General features: G+C 42.5%; 1 protein-coding gene across 1 annotated transcript in view; it reads left to right on the top strand.

Annotated features, from left to right (window-relative positions):
- Window positions 1-15989, top strand: part of cwc27 (CWC27 spliceosome associated cyclophilin) — a 296815-nt gene that overhangs the window by 68061 nt on the left and 212765 nt on the right. Inside the window, exons 9-10 of the mRNA XM_072496934.1 lie at window positions 9344-9383; window positions 12775-12920. Of these exons, the coding sequence (XP_072353035.1) occupies window positions 9344-9383; window positions 12775-12920 (186 nt within the window). The remainder of the gene's footprint in view (window positions 1-9343; window positions 9384-12774; window positions 12921-15989) is intronic.

Here is a 15989-nt window from a genome sequence, read left to right as displayed (position 1 = left end):
GATGGGATTTATCCTCGGATTCTATGGGAGGCCAGGGAAGAGATTGCTGGACCTTTGGCTTTGATTTTTATGTCATCATTGGCTACAGGAATAGTGCCAGAGGACTGGAGGACAGCAAATGTGGTCCCTTTGTTCAAAAAGGGGAGCAGAGACAACCCCGGCAACTATAGACCGGTGAGCCTCACGTCTGTAGTGGGTAAAGTCTTGGAGGGGATTATAAGGGACAAGATTTATAATCATCTAGATAGGAATGATATGATCAGGGATAGTCAGCATGGCTTTGTGAAGGGTAGGTCATGCCTCACAAACCTTATTGAGTTCTTTGAGAAGGTGACTGAACAGGTAGACGAGGGTAGAGCAGTTGATGTGGTGTATATGGATTTCAGCAAAGCGTTTGATAAGGTTCCCCACGGTAGGCTATTGCAAAAAATACGGAGGCTGGGGATTGAGGGTGATTTAGAGATGTGGATCAGAAATTGGCTAGCTGAAAGAAGACAGAGGGTGGTGGTTGATGGGAAATGTTCAGAATGGAGTACAGTCACAAGTGGAGTACCACAAGGATCTGTTCTGGGGCCGTTGCTGTTTGTCATTTTTATCAATGACCTAGAGGAAGGTGCAGAAGGGTGGGTGAGTAAATTTGCAGACGATACTAAAGTCGGTGGTGTTGTCGATAGTGTGGAAGGATGTAGCAGGTTACAGAGGGATATAGATAAGCTGCAGAGCTGGGCTGAGAGGTGGCAAATGGAGTTTAATGTAGAGAAGTGTGAGGTGATTCACTTTGGAAGGAATAACAGGAATGCGGAATATTTGGCTAATGGTAAAGTTCTTGAAAGTGTGGCTGAGCAGAGGGATCTAGGTGTCCATGTACATAGATCCCTGAAAGTTGCCACCCAGGTTGATAGGGTTGTGAAGAAGGCCTATGGAGTGTTGGCCTTTATTGGTAGAGGGATTGAGTTCCGGAGTCGAGAGGTCATGTTGCAGCTGTACAGAACTCTGGTCCGGCCGCATTTGGAGTATTGCGTACAGTTCTGGTCACCGCATTATAGGAAGGACGTGGAGGCTTTGGAGCGGGTGCAGAGGAGATTTACCAGGATGTTGCCTGGTGTGGAGGGAAAATCTTATGAGGAAAGGCTGACGGACTTGAGGTTGTTTTCGTTGGAGAGAAGAAGGCTAAGAGGAGACTTAATAGAGGCATACAAAATGATCAGGGGGTTGGATAGGGTGGACAGTGAGAGCCTTCTCCCGCGGATGGAAATGGCTGGCACGAGGGGACATAACTTTAAACTGAGGGGTAATAGATATAGGACAGAGGTCAGAGGTAGGTTCTTTACGCAAAGAGTAGTGAGGCCGTGGAATGCCCTACCTGCTACAGTAGTGAACTCGCCAACATTGAGGGCATTTAAAAGTTTATTGGATAAACATATGGATGATAATGGCATAGTGTAGGTTAGATGGCTTTTGTTTCGGTGCAACATCGTGGGCCGAAGGGCCTGTACTGCGCTGTATTGTTCTATGTTCTATGTTCTATAACCCAAACTGCGCGTCCATGAGCAGGTTATTGCTGAGTAAGTGCTGCTTCATAGCACTGTTGACGACTCCTTCCATCACTTTGCTGATGATGGGGTGTACACTGATAGGGTGGTAATTGGCTGGGTTGGATTTGTCCTCTTTCTTGTGCACAGGACACACCTGGGCAATTTTCAACATTGCTGGTTCGATGCCAGTGTTGTAGCTGTACTAGAACAGCTTGGCTAGAGGTGCGGCAAGCTCTGGAGCACAGGTCTTCATTACTATTGCCGGAATATTATCAGGACCTACAGCCTTTGCAGTGTCCAGTGCCTTCAGTCTTTTCTTGATATGACGTGGAGTGAATCGTATTGGCTGAAGACTGACATCTGAGGCTGGATTCTCTGCCCCGCCGCGCCACATATTTGCCACGGGATTCTCCGTTACGCCAGCCGGTCAATGGGATTTCCCATTATGGGGCAGCCCCACGCCGTCGGGAAACCCCCGGGTGCCGGCAAAACGGAGAATCGCGCTGGCGAAGAATTCAGCCCCTGACCTCTGGAGGAGACCGAGATGGATCATCCACTCGGCACTTCTGGCTGAAGATTGTTGCGACTGCCTCAGCCTTGTCTTTTGCACATATGTGCTGGGCTCCTCCATCATTGAGGGTGAGGATATTTGTGGAGCCTCCTCCTCCAGTGAATTGTTTAATAGTCCACCACCATTCATGGCTCGATGTAGCAGGATTGCAGAGCTTAGATCTGATACGTTGGTTGTGGAATTGCTTAGCTCTTACTATTACTTGCTGCTTATGTTGCTTGGCACACAAGTAGTCGTGTGTTGCAGCTTCACCAGGTTGACACCTCATTTTTCGGTATGCCTGATGTTGCTCCTGGCATGCTCTCCTGCACTCTTCATTGAACCAGGTTGATCCCTTGGCTTGGTGGTAATGGTAGAGTGGGGGATAAACCGGACCATGAGGTTGCAGATTATGTTTGAATACAAATCTCCTGCTGCTGATGGCCCACAGTGCCTCATGGATGATCAATCTTGAGCTGCTACATCTGTTCAAAGTTGATCCCATTTAGCACGGTGGTAGTGCCACACAATATTCTCAATGTGAAGATGGGACTTTGTCTCCACAAGGACTGTGCGGTGGTCACTTCTATCAGTACTGTCATGGACAGATGCATCTGCAGCAGGCAGATTGATGAGGATGAGGTCAAGTATGTTTTTCCCACTTGTTGGTTCCCTAACCACCCGCTGCAGCTCCAGTCTAGCAGCTATGTCCTTTAGGACCCAGCCAGCTCGGCCTATGGTGGTACTACCAAGCCACTCTTGGTGATGGATATTGAAGTCCCCCACCCAGAGCATATTCTGGACCTTGCAACCCTCAGTGCTTCCTCCAAGTGCTGTTCAACATGGAGGAATACTGATTCATCAGCTGATGGTGGCCGGTACATGGTAATCAACAGGAGGTTTCCTTGCCCATGTTTATCCTGAAGCCACAAGACTTCATGGAGTCCAGAATCATACTGAAGACTTGCGTTCCAAAATTTCAAAATTTGCCGTGCCCCTAGTCCGGCTGTTCCAGTACAGCTATATCACTGGCATCAACCGGCAATGTGGAAAGTTACCTAGGTGTGTCCTGTACTCAAATAAGGCCAAATCCAACTCTGCTAATTACCGGTTTACTCTCCATCATTAGTAAAGCCATAGAAGGAGTCATCAATACCAACATCAAGCGACATTTGCTTGACAATAATCTGTTCACTAATGTTCAGTTTATGTTCTGCAAGGGCTACTCCGCTCCTAATCTCATTACAGCCTTGGTTCAAGCTGGACAAAAGAATGGAATTCCAGGGGCAGGGTGAGAGTGACTACTCTTGAATCAAGATAGCATTTGACCGAGTCTGGCACCAAGGAGCTCTCGCAAAATTGGAGTCAATGGGAATCAGGAGGAAGACTCTCCACTGGCTGGAGTCATAATTGGCACAAAGATGATTGTGGTGGTTGGAGGTGAATCACCTCAGTTCAAGGGCATCACTGCAGGAGTTCCTCAGAGCAGTGTCCTAGGTCCAGTAATCTTCAGATGTATCATCAGCGACCTTCCGTCATAAGGTCATAAGTGGGGATGTTCATAATGTTCAGCACCATTTGCTACTTTTTTGTTTTATTCGTTCTTGGGATGTGGGTATCAGGACTCTGGTAAGGTGTTGCCATGGAAATGCACCAGTTGATGATAATTGCCGGTTTCCATGCCAATGCTCGGCAGTTAGCTGTCAGCCACCATCAACTGATGCATTCCCCATGGCAATGCCTATACCAAGCAGAATCTACTTGCCAACCAATCAGAACACTTCTCATACAATATAAGTTGTTGTTTTCTACTTGTATTGACATTCTTGCAAAAGGCCCGATAAATGCAAGACAAGAAGCTTTGATGTGTGTCTTTTTTCAGCAATACTCAAGTTCTGTACTACCAAACGACTAAAGATGATATTTCTAGTAACCGGCAAGGTTAGAACTAGGCACAAGATGGTCAGTAATAAATCCAATTAGGAGTTCCAGAGAAACCACATTACTGACAGCATGGTTAGAATGTGAAACTCACTACCACAAGGAGAGAGAGGTGCAAGAATTAAAGACTTATAATGGGGACATTACAATTTTCCTGATATAGACTGGGATGCGAATAGTGCAAAGGAACAAAATGGGTATGAGTTCCCAGAATGCTTTCAAGGTGATTTTCTGCAGCAGTATGTTTCCTGTCCAACAAGGGGGCAGGTACTTTTGGACCTGGGAAATGAGTTGTCCCAATTGGATCAAATATCAGTGAGAGAACTTTTAGTGGGCAGTGACCATCGTATCACAGGATTTAGGTTGGCCATGGAAAGGGACAAGGAACAATCCAGATAAAAACAAATTACGGACAGCACAGTGGCGCAGTGGTTAGCACTGCTGTCTCACAGCGCTGAGGACCCGGGTTCGATCCAGGCCCCGGGTCACTGTCCTTGTGGAGTTTGCACATTCTCCCCTTGTCTGCGTGGGTCTCATCCCCATAAACCCAAAAATATGCAGCGTAGGTAGATGGGCCATGATAAATTGCCCCTTAATTGGAAAAACAGAATTGGGTACTCCAAATTTAGTTGACAGAAAAAAAAAGCAAATTACTGTGGATGCTGGAATCTGCAACAACAGAAAATACTGGATAATCTCAGACGGCCTGACAGCATCTGTGGAGAGAGAAGGGAGCTAATGTTTCGAGCCTGGATGACTCTTTTTCAACCCATTGACATAAGATCAATCCAGAGCTGGTAAGAAGGAGTAGGGCTAATAAAGGATAAAAAGGGGACTTGCATCTGGGGATAGGAGAAATAGCAGAGGTATTAACCGAGTACTTTGCATCTGTCTTTACAAAGGTGAGAGGGGAGGTAACTGGTACACTTCCAGAATTTACAATTGAGATGGAGGAGGAGTCAGAAAAGCTATCTTTACTTAAAATAAATAAGGTACTAGGACCGGATGAAATGCATCCAAGGGAACTGAAGGCAGTGAGAGTGTAAATTGCAAAGGCATTAGTGATAATCATCCAGTCCTCCTGAGACATAGGGGTGGTGCAAGAGTTGTAGCCATCTGACATGGCCACTTCCAACTAAGCACAGAGCAACTCGCAAAGACTGATGGGTAAAATGGACAAGCCAAGAGTCAGGCAGGTTCTGAGCCTGAAATGCATATGTGCCAGCAAAGTCCAGACGGTATCGAAACCCCGTCCCATTAGCATGTTAATCAGGCCGATTAGCAGGTGATGGCCCATCTCCCCCAACACAAAGGACTGGTACTCCAGCTACCGGGGCAGTCCCAGACATTTCGGCGCCACTCCCTGTCCAAGGGAAACACAAACAACAGGGTCAATGACCGCTTGAAACACGCCCAGTCATCCAGATCCCCGCCCACTTATTGGCAAAGGAATCGAACGGAGTGATCAGGGATCACCCAATTAGTAAGGCCCAAATCGAAGGACCGCCCAAAAGAGCGCAAAAGCCCCCAAGTATAAAGGAAGAGTTTGCCATATGCTCGCTCTCTTTTGGCCTTGGTACCCCAGTCATGGTCATCGCCAAATGCAGCAACACCAGAAGCAAGTTCGAGTTCAACGCCCACTACCAGAAGGACGAGCCCAGCCGAGCAGCAGTTACCACTTCGAACCCAAGAGATCCTGAACAGTGGCCACTGTTTCCTGACCTAAACCGGGTGCCCGAAGTTAAGTACAGGTTGTCTTAGTAATAGGTGTAGTTAACTAGTAGTGTTTATGTTGCATGATTGATATTACGTAAATAAAGTACCCATGACCTTGAACTAACTAATTGGTGTTTGGCTCTTTGATCGATAGCCGGTTGAAACTTGTGGTGGTACCATTAGATACCTGGCGACTCTAAGCATTCAGACAGAGACAATATAGAAAGAAGGTAAATTCACTGATTACCCTAATTGGAACAGAGCCAGAGTAAAGAGCATAGTAAAGAGAAACAGGCAACAGAGGAGTCTAGAGTTGCAAATATTAAACTCTTGTTCAAAAAAGGGGTGCAAGGATAAAGCCAGCAACTACAGACCAGTCAGTTTGACTTCAGTGATGGGGAATCTTCTGGGAACTGTTGTTCAGGACAAAATCAATTGTCATTTAGACAATCGCAGAATAATCAAAGAAAGCCAGCATGGATTAACTCAGGGGAAATCATGGTGAACTGACTTGCTGGAGTTTTTTAAGGAGGTAACATAGAAGGTTGATAATGACAACACTGTTGATGTGGTGTGTTTGGATATTCAAAATATTTGCTGGACAAGATGGAGCCGGAACGTGGCGACTCTGCAAGCTCTCCCTAGCAGATCCACTTTTTATTTAACTTGCAATCGTTCTTATCTTTTAAAATTTAATTCTAACACTAACATTATTACTAACCTCTCTCTTTTATCCCTATTATGTATTTTCTTTTATTTCCTTTTCTTTTCATGTACTTAATGATCCATTGAGCTGCTCGCAGAAAAATACTTTTCACTGTACCTTGGTACACATGACAATAAACAAATCCAATCCTATCCAAGACATTTGATACAGTGCCATACAGATTGGAAGAAGGTTGTGAAATTCTCCATGGGTCAGTGTTGGGACCCTGCCTCTCTCTAATATATATTTATGACCTAAACTGGTCATTAATTTCTAAATTTGCAGATGCAACTAAGAAGGAAACGTCACTGTGATGAGGATAGTCTTGAAACTTCAAAAGGACGTCGACATGTTGGTAGATTGGGCAGACAAGTGGCAGATGACGTTCAATGCAAAGAAGTGTGAGATGATTCATTTTGTCAGGCAGAATATGGAGAGACTATAAAATAAATGGAGAAACTCTAATGGAGGTGCAGGAACAGAGGGACTATGTAAATCATTGAAGGTGGCAGCCCATTTTGAGAGAGTAATTCATAAAGCATATAGTACCTTCGGCTTTATTGATAGGGGCATTGAGTGTGAGAGTAAGGAGCTCATTGTTTACCAAACTGATTCCTGGGATAGCGGAACTGACATGAGGAGAGATTGAGTCAATTAGGATTATATTTGCTGGAGTTTAGAAGAATGAGGGGGATCTCCAAGAGACCTATAAAATTCCAAAAGGACTAGACAAGGGCAGATGCAGGAAGGATGTTCCCAATGATGGGAGAGCCCAGAACCAGGGGTCACAGTCTAAGGAGATGGGTAAATTAGGTAAATTTCATCTAGAAAGTAGTGAGTCTGTGAAATTTGCTACCCCAGAAAGCAGTTGAGGCCAAATATTGTAGGTTTCAAGAAGGACTTCCATATAGCTCTTGAGGCTAAAGGGATCAAAGGATATAGGGGAAAGGCAGGTACAGGTTACTGAGTTGGATGGTCAGCCATGATCATGATGAATGGTGGATCTCTGTTGATTATTCTTTTTGTCTACTGTCATGTGAGAGTACCTTTAAGAAATGGGTGTTTATCAAATAGCTGTAGTGGGTGTACCTTTAAGAAATGGGTGCTTGTCAAATGGCTGCAGTGATGTCAGAGAGTGGGTGGAGCTGGGCTGTCTGTCTGCTTTTACTTTCCCTTTGAACAAAAGCTGGTGTGTGTCTGTGAGTTTGAGTTTCGTTTTCAGAGCTGGATAGCTGCAGGCAAAGCAAGCAGCTGTATAAAGATCTCTCTCTGCAACCCCAGATCATTTGGGGATTTCAAAGTGGGTTATGGGGATAGGGTGGAGGTGTTGACCTTGGGTAGGGTGCTCTTTCCAAGAGCCGGTGCAGACTCGATGGGCCGAATGGCCTCCATCTGCTCTGTAAATTCTATGAAAATTCTATGATAACTGCTCTCAGTAGAGAATGTAAACCTGATCTCCGTGTTAAAGAGGGTATTTGTCTTACGGATGTTGTAAAGAACGATTAAGGGTTACTTATAGAGTACTGTATTCTTTGGGGGGAGTATTTTAGTTGATGGTTGCTAAAATGTTTAGTGTGTTTAAAAATGTTAATGGGATTCATGGAATAAACATTGTTTTTGTTTAAATATACTCTTAGTTCTGTGTTGCATCACACCTGTAAAGTGGGCTCTTGTGCTGCCCATAACCAAACTCTATTCAAAGTTATGGGTCGACGATACACTTTGGGGTTCTCTAAACCCTGGCCCGTAATACTACTATGTACGTATTGTGTATGTACCCCCAGCCGCAGAAAAATACTTTTCACTGTACTTCGGCACGTGTGACAATAAATCAAATCAGGTTTGAAGGGCTCAGTGATCCACTCCTAATTTCTATGTTTCTGTGTTAATTTTGTATAAGGCACTATTTTCTTCTCATCTGGAGTACTGCATCTAGTTCTGGGCACCATACTTGAGGAAGAATGTGAAAGAATTGGGGAGAGTACAGAGGAGATTCACAAGAATGCTTCCAGGGATAAGTAACTGTAGCTATGAGGATAAATTGGACTGGGTTTTTTTTTTGTTGAGAAAAGCAGCCTGAAAAGAGATTTTATAGAGATATTCAAGGTTCTGAGATGTGTGGATAGGGTAAATAGTGAGAAACTGTTCCCATTCAAGAAAGCATCAAGAACTAGAGGGCACAGTGATGTGAGGAAAATAAAATTCACCCAGAAAGTGGTTCCAGCCTGGAACCAACTCCCTGAGAGGGTGCTGGAGACAGGTTCAATCAAGGTATTCAAAAGGGAATTGGATTGTTATCTGAAAAGAGGGAATATGCAACATTTGAAGGATGAGGCAGGGGAGTGAAACTCAGTAGAAGCTCTGTCAAAGAGCCAGAGCAGATTTGATGGGCTAAATGGCCTCAGTCTGCACCGTAAATGTTCTGTGAAGGAGTAATTAAGGCAAAAAACATGCGTCCATTTAAGGGGAAGCTAGATAAACACGAGGGAGAAAGGACTAGATGGATATATTAAGGTTACACGAAGTACGTTAGGAGGGGGCTTGTGTGGAGCATAATCATGGCATGTACCTGTTGCAGCAGTGTTAGTGAGTAGCCTGTTTCTGTTCTGTAAATACAATGTGGTTTGAATCGTATGCAACATGACTTATTGTAATGAAAAGAAGGATATAACATTGTCATAGATGTGTAACCTAAGTTTGGAGTAGCAAGGATTTTTTGTATGTACTTCTGAGTTTAGTTACTGTCTCAACTATACGCTTATTCACAGGATTATAAATGATCCCACCGTGATTCATGCCGAGTGGACATTGATCACTGGAAACTGAACAATCGAAAACTGAACAATTTTATCAGAATGTGTATCTAATATTCTGTCCTTATTGTATTCTCTCCAGTGAACCTGGAACAACGAAGACAAAAAAGGGATCTGACAAGGTATTGTGTTGGGCATTCTTTGCTGTGAAAATATTATAGAATCAAACTGAATAAGTGGATAGTAACAAGCTTTTTCCAAGAGTGGGGGTGTCAATTACAAGGGGTCACGATTTCAAGGTGAGAGGGGGAAAGTTTCAGGGAGATGTGCGTGGAAAGTTCTTTACGCAGAGGGTGGTGGGTGCCTGGAACGCTTTGCCAGCGGAGGTAGTAGAGGCGGGCACAATAGCATCATTTAAGATGCATCTAGACAGATATATGAACGGGCGGGGAACAGAGGGAAGTAGATCCTTGGAAAATAGGTGACAGGTTTAGATAAAGGATCTGGATCGGCGCAGGCCTGGAGGGCCGAAGGGCCTGTTCCTGTGCTGTAATTTTCTTTGTTCTCTTTGTTCTTTGTGTACTTTAAATAAATATACCGATAGTCTAATACAAATTCAAAATGCGCTTGTAACCCTTTTAAGAAATATTCCCAGAGATTTTCAAGATGAGGTTTTGAAGTTGAAAGGGTGTTAGACAGGTAGTAGATGATTAGGAACAAGGTTATGGTCAGAACCTGGGGGTGGGCTCCAGAGCACGACTGCTCTATCAAAAAGTCAGCACAGTTACAACAGGCCAAAATTCATCCTTTTGTGCTGTAAGTTTCTGTGATTCTAGCTTTCCATGACAAAATTTCAGCCCTTTTTTATCTTCCATATCTGCCACTTTTCCCTACAACCTGCTGCTGCTCCTACACTCTCTCTCTCTCTCTCTGCTAACTACTGTGTCTTTGGGACACCTCTTCAGTGCTTGCACATAAGGCCCAGATCATGGAGCCAGGTGTCCAGCAACAACCTTTATAACACCAAGTTGGGGGTCATATTTTAAACAGTTTAAGTACAATTGACATCCACATTAATTGACTGCTAGCAGAGTAGTTATGTAACTGGGCTAGGAGATCGGAGGCCTGGACTAATAATCTAGAAAACAAGAATTGAAATCCCAACAGAATAGTTTGAGAACTTTTCTTTTGAGGGAAGGAAACGTATTGTGCTTGCCTGACCTGACCTATACCTGACTTAATTCACATATCATTCAGATTGACCCTTAACTCTGTTCTAAAGTTGCCAGCAAGCCATTCAGTTGTATCAGCACCATCACAGGGCATCCAGGGATGAAGATTACACGCTGGCCTTGTCAGGACACGCACATTCTGAGAAGAAGTAAAAGAAAATAGTGCACTAAGTGGCTTTAAATAATAAAAATGGGCTTTCCAGATCAGTTCTCAGAATGTGCTTTTAGAAAACATGGCTGAATCATGGAACATGAAGCTTAATTTTCTTTCACATTTTTACCCCAAACATATTACCAATTCAAAATCTCCTGAACACAATCATTCCCCTGCATCCTCAATAATGTGAGACCTTTCTCCCTATGGCCCCAACCCCCCAAACCGAAGATAGTATCCCCTCTCGCCAACAACTTGTAGTTATAAAGCACCTTCAATGGAATAAAGCATCCCAAGATACTTTCCAGAGGCATTATAAGATATAATATAACACCAAATCACATAGGCAAATAATTATTGCAGATGGGGGTCAAAAAAGTAATGCTAGGGAGTTTGAAATAAGTGGTTTTAATGATGGTACGAATATGTGGTTGAAAGCTCATCTTGGCTCATCTTATGGTCTGTAGCAAAAGCAAGGGAGAGCAGCATCATACATAATATGTATTTTCTTAATGCCACTCTCCCAATGACTAGATTTCTGATTCATAAGAATATAAGAACTACGAGCAGGAGTAGGCCATCTGGCCCCTCGAGCCTGCTCCGCCATTTAATGAGATCATGGCTGATCTTTTGTGGACTCAGCCCCACATTTCGGCCCGAACACCTTAACCTTTTATTCCTTTATTCTTCAAAAAACTATCTATCTTTATCTTAAAAACATTTAATGAAGGAGCCTCAACTGCTTCACTGGCAAGGAATTCCATAGTTTCACAACCCTTTGGGTGAAGAAGTTCCTCCTAAACTCAGTCCTAAATCTACTTCCCCTTATTTTGAGGCTATGCCCCCTAGTTCTGCTTTCACCTGCCAGTGGAAACAACCTGCCCGCATCTATCCTATCTATACCCTTCCTAATTTTATATGTTTCTGTAAGATCCTCCCGCATCCTTCTAAATTCCAACGAGTACAGTCCCAGTCTACTCAACTCTCCTTGTAATCCAACCCCTTCAGCTCTGGGATTGACCTCGTGAATCTCCTCTGCACGCCCTCCGGCGCCAGTACGTCCTTTCTCAGGTAAGGAGACCAAAACTGAACATAATACTCCAGGTGTGGCCTCACTAACACCTTATACAATTGCAGCATAACCTCCCTCGTCTTAAACTCCATCCCTCTAGCAATGAAGGACTAAACTCCATTCGCCTTCTTAATCACCTGTTGCACCTGTAAACCAACTTTTTGCGACTCACGCACTAGTACACCCAGGTCTCTCTGCACAGCAGCATGTTTTAATATTTTATCATTTGAATAATAATCCCTTTTGCTGTTATTCCTACCAAAATGGATAACCTCACGTTTGTCAACATTGTATTCCATCTGCCATACCCAGCCCATTCACTTAACCTATCCAAATCCCTCTGCAGACTTCCAGTATCCTCTGCACTTTTTGCTTTACCACTCATCTTAGTGTCGTCTGCAAACTTGGACACATTGCACTTGGTCCCCAACTCCAAATCATCTATGTAAATTGTGAACAATTGTGGGACCAACACTGATCCCTGAGGGACACCACTAGCTACTGATTGCCAACCAGAGAAACACCCATTAATCCCCACTCTTTGCTTTCTATTAATTAACCAATCCTCTATCCATGCTACTACTTTCCCCTTAATGCCATGCATCTTTATCTTATGCAGGAACCTTTTGTGTGGCACCTTGTCAAAAGCTTTCTGGAAATCCAGATATACCACATCCATCGGCTCCCCATTATCTACCGCACTGGTAATGTCCTCAAAAAATTCCACTAAATTAGTTAGGCACGACCTGCCCTTTATGAACCCATGCTGCGTCTGCACAATGGGACAATTCCCATCCAGATGCCTCGCTATTTCTTCAAGATGGATTTTTGGCAGAAGTGCAGTTGCAACACAGGAAGTATCAACCTATACATTCCCAACACAGTCTTTTGCCCTGAGATGGTGCTGATACAACTGAACTGGGCAACTTTAGAGGACAGTTAAGAGTCCATCTGAATGGTAGGGGAATTAAGTCAGGTACAGGCTTGATCCAGACAATCTTATTCAAATCAAGTCAGAGCTGAAATCAGCTAAGTATGCAATTGACATAAGTTTGGATTAGAAGCCAACTATTTTACAACAGCTTTACAAATAAAGTGAATATTTACTTTTCTAGGAGGAAGATGATGAATCTGACGACGAAGAATTGGAACAAATCAAAGATCAGATTGCCAAGAAATTGAAGAAAGATAAAAATGAGGATGTCAAGTCTCAGCTCAGAGAGGATGATGATGCTGATGAGAAAAAGAAACTCAGCCGCAGGTCAGTGCAGCATTTTAATCAGTAGTTTTCATTTTTCTGAAATGTTATATTCAACTTGAGGTGATCGCTAATCTAATGATGAAATTTGAACTGTTTATGTTTCTTTTTATCTAAAGTTAGTGTACTGCCCATTCAGATGTTTACTTACCCAATCCAAATGCAACCTGCACTTTGTACATTAGGTATATTTACATTGGGAAAATATTTTTGTTAAAAGTCCTATTGAAATTATACTTTGGAACAGTCACTTGGAAATTGACTTTGGTCGTCAAACTAGTGTGTTCTTTTCCATGTTATTGTCCATCTATATCAAAGTGTTTATGATGGTTACCTCAAATCTGTAAAGAACTAGAAAAGATTGGGGAAGATGTGAATTGGATGTCATTCTTTGATTGGTCATGTAAGGTGTAACTGTACTCAGAAAAGCAATTACTTTAAATTTGTTTAAAATACTTGATGAAGAGAAAAAAATAAGTGCATAAATGGTCAAATGCATGTGCATTACTTCCCAACTTGTTTGACTTATGAAGAGCCAAATTTGTGAAAAGTTACCAAAATGTAAAGTATTGTGGTCTGGTTTTAGTTTTTAGCCACTGTTGAAATGTTACATAAGAACTAGGAGCAGGACTAGTAGTTCAGCCCCTCGAGCCCGTTTCGCCATTCGGTACGAACATGGCTGATCTCCTCTCGGCCGTAACTCCGTTTAGCTGCCCATTCTCCATACCCCTTAAAGCCATTACTAATTAAAAATCTGTCCATCTCCTCCTTAAAGTTACTCAGTGTCCCGGCATCCACTGTATTCTGGGGTAGTGAATTCCACAGATTCACAACTCTTCAAGAGAAGTAATTTCTTCTGACCTCTGTTTTAAATCTGCTATCCCAAAACCATGACCTCTCATTCTCGATTGCTCCACAAGAGGAAGCATCGGTCTAACATGTCAATACCTTTTATCATCTTATATACCTCAATTAGAGGTTAGAAATGTTGATGGAAATGTGCTTAAATTCTACAATCAATAACCAATCCTTCTGACTTGGGAAACTATATGAATGATCTGAGGTATATAGTAGTAATCGTAATTCTAATTCTCTAAATTACAATTACAATAGTCACTGTAATAAGTTACTTACCAGTAAAGTTCTATACAGAGATCTTCCTGAACATACGTAAGTTTTAGATCATGTTATGAGCCAGGGTTTAGAAACTCCAACGTATATTATGAAGTCCACCTGACCTGCAACCTTTATGTTGAAATTGGCTAGGATAAGCACAAGAGACTTCCCTTCAGGTATGATTCAACAGTCTTCCGAGACACTTTAATCAAAATAAGCTTTATTCTACGAACTTGGTTAACACGTGTATATATAAACAAGCAGAAATAATTTTTATCAATTACAAACATAAAGACACCCCAGAGCTACAGTAACCTGTGTATAAAACTTAATGAATTCCCCCTTAACTGTTCCAATCCAAAAACAAAATCCCATAAACCAAAACCCCTTTTCAAGGGTGTGGCCCAGCACTCTGCATTCTCATTTGAATAAGACTGACATTCCCTGAGATTCTGATCCCGTCTCACCAGTAGGTTTAAACCCTTCCGGAAAGCAAACTATATATTTTAAGTTACCAAAGCAGGTAGCTATAATCAATGTTTTTTTTTCTGGAACAACTCTTAAAAATGAAAATAGAGAGAGACAGGCCAAAACACTTATTTTCTCTGTCTGTAGTCCACAGCAGTGAAAACGAACCACATAGCCACAGCCCAGCTCCACCCACACAATGACATCACTGAAGCCATGTGATAAGACAAAAACCTTTCTTAAAGGGACACTCACATGACAATCATTTGCAATGAATTATACCTAGTTTGCCTTGAAAGTGCATTTCAACTTGATTTCTGTCAAAACAAGGGGTTGCTATAATGTTTACATGATTCAGACCCAAGTAGTTTATTCAATAACAATCTTCAATATATATTGAATATATAACAGTAATATATATATCTATCTATCAACTTTCAATATATATTGATTCAGATTACATTGAATGACAAGTAAATAATACAAACTTATTCCTTAAACTTGGATAGATCAGACTCCACTCTCTAGGCTGTTTGTTGTGGACTTCTGACCTTTTTCAGATGACCAACTTTCAAAAAGAAAATGTTCTATCCTTGTAATATCTGACTGTCTTGAGTGCAGGTGCACATTTCTAGTCATTAACTATCCCACCATGTTGACTCTGCGTCGGCTTGACTATGGATGGGTCACGCATTGTATTGCCGAATCTCATGTCTTTTCATGGCTGTAGAAACAGTGCGTACTTCTCAAGAATGCATAAGACTATATCATCGGAGTACCGATGAAATACTTAAGGCCTTGTATGGTGCTTTCATATACTACAAATGAGAGCAGTTCCCATGTTGATCTTCTTGCAACCAGCTTGCTTATTTAGGTATCACACCCACCCCAAGTTCCCCCAAATTTGCTCTCTAGCTAATTTGCAGAAGGAAAACAAGCTGTTGTATGCTATTTTTTTCCGATTCAAACCATTTTCTTAAAGTATGGTTTTATTAATATCAAAACAATTCAGGCTTACAAATAGAGATACTTACACCTTTAAATCAGTAGTATGATTTTAAATGTAGAATGGCTAATGCTTCTGCTTCATAAACACTACGAGAATAGTCCTTCACTGAGATCCTGAATGGTAAGAGGTTAATCCTCCACCAAAATCCTGTGTTGCATTCTTCTGGTCTGATGTGTGCACTGAGCCCTAGTTGGTCTTGTGGACTGTCTCCTGCATTGTTCTTGCTGAATTGACAAAAATACCTCTTTCAGTGATTTTTCCCCTCTCTTTTCTGCTGTTACATGGGTATTGCTACCAAATAGTACCTAATGTTTACAGTGCTTACCCATTGTCTCTTGAGGTCTCCTTGGCTGTAACCTTCCAGACTGCCCACATGATAATTTGTTGCAACTTTCATGCACTCTTGAACAGTCCGATAAGCAGTTTTAACCAAACACAGTTTGGGTGGGATTCTCCGTTGGCTGGTTGGCTGGAAATCG

The sequence above is a fragment of the Scyliorhinus torazame genome, chromosome 3, assembly GCF_047496885.1.
Source record: "Scyliorhinus torazame isolate Kashiwa2021f chromosome 3, sScyTor2.1, whole genome shotgun sequence".
NCBI lineage: Eukaryota > Metazoa > Chordata > Chondrichthyes > Carcharhiniformes > Scyliorhinidae > Scyliorhinus > Scyliorhinus torazame.
Note: the sequence above shows the minus strand (reverse complement) of the source record. Positions and strands in the feature narration are given on the sequence as shown.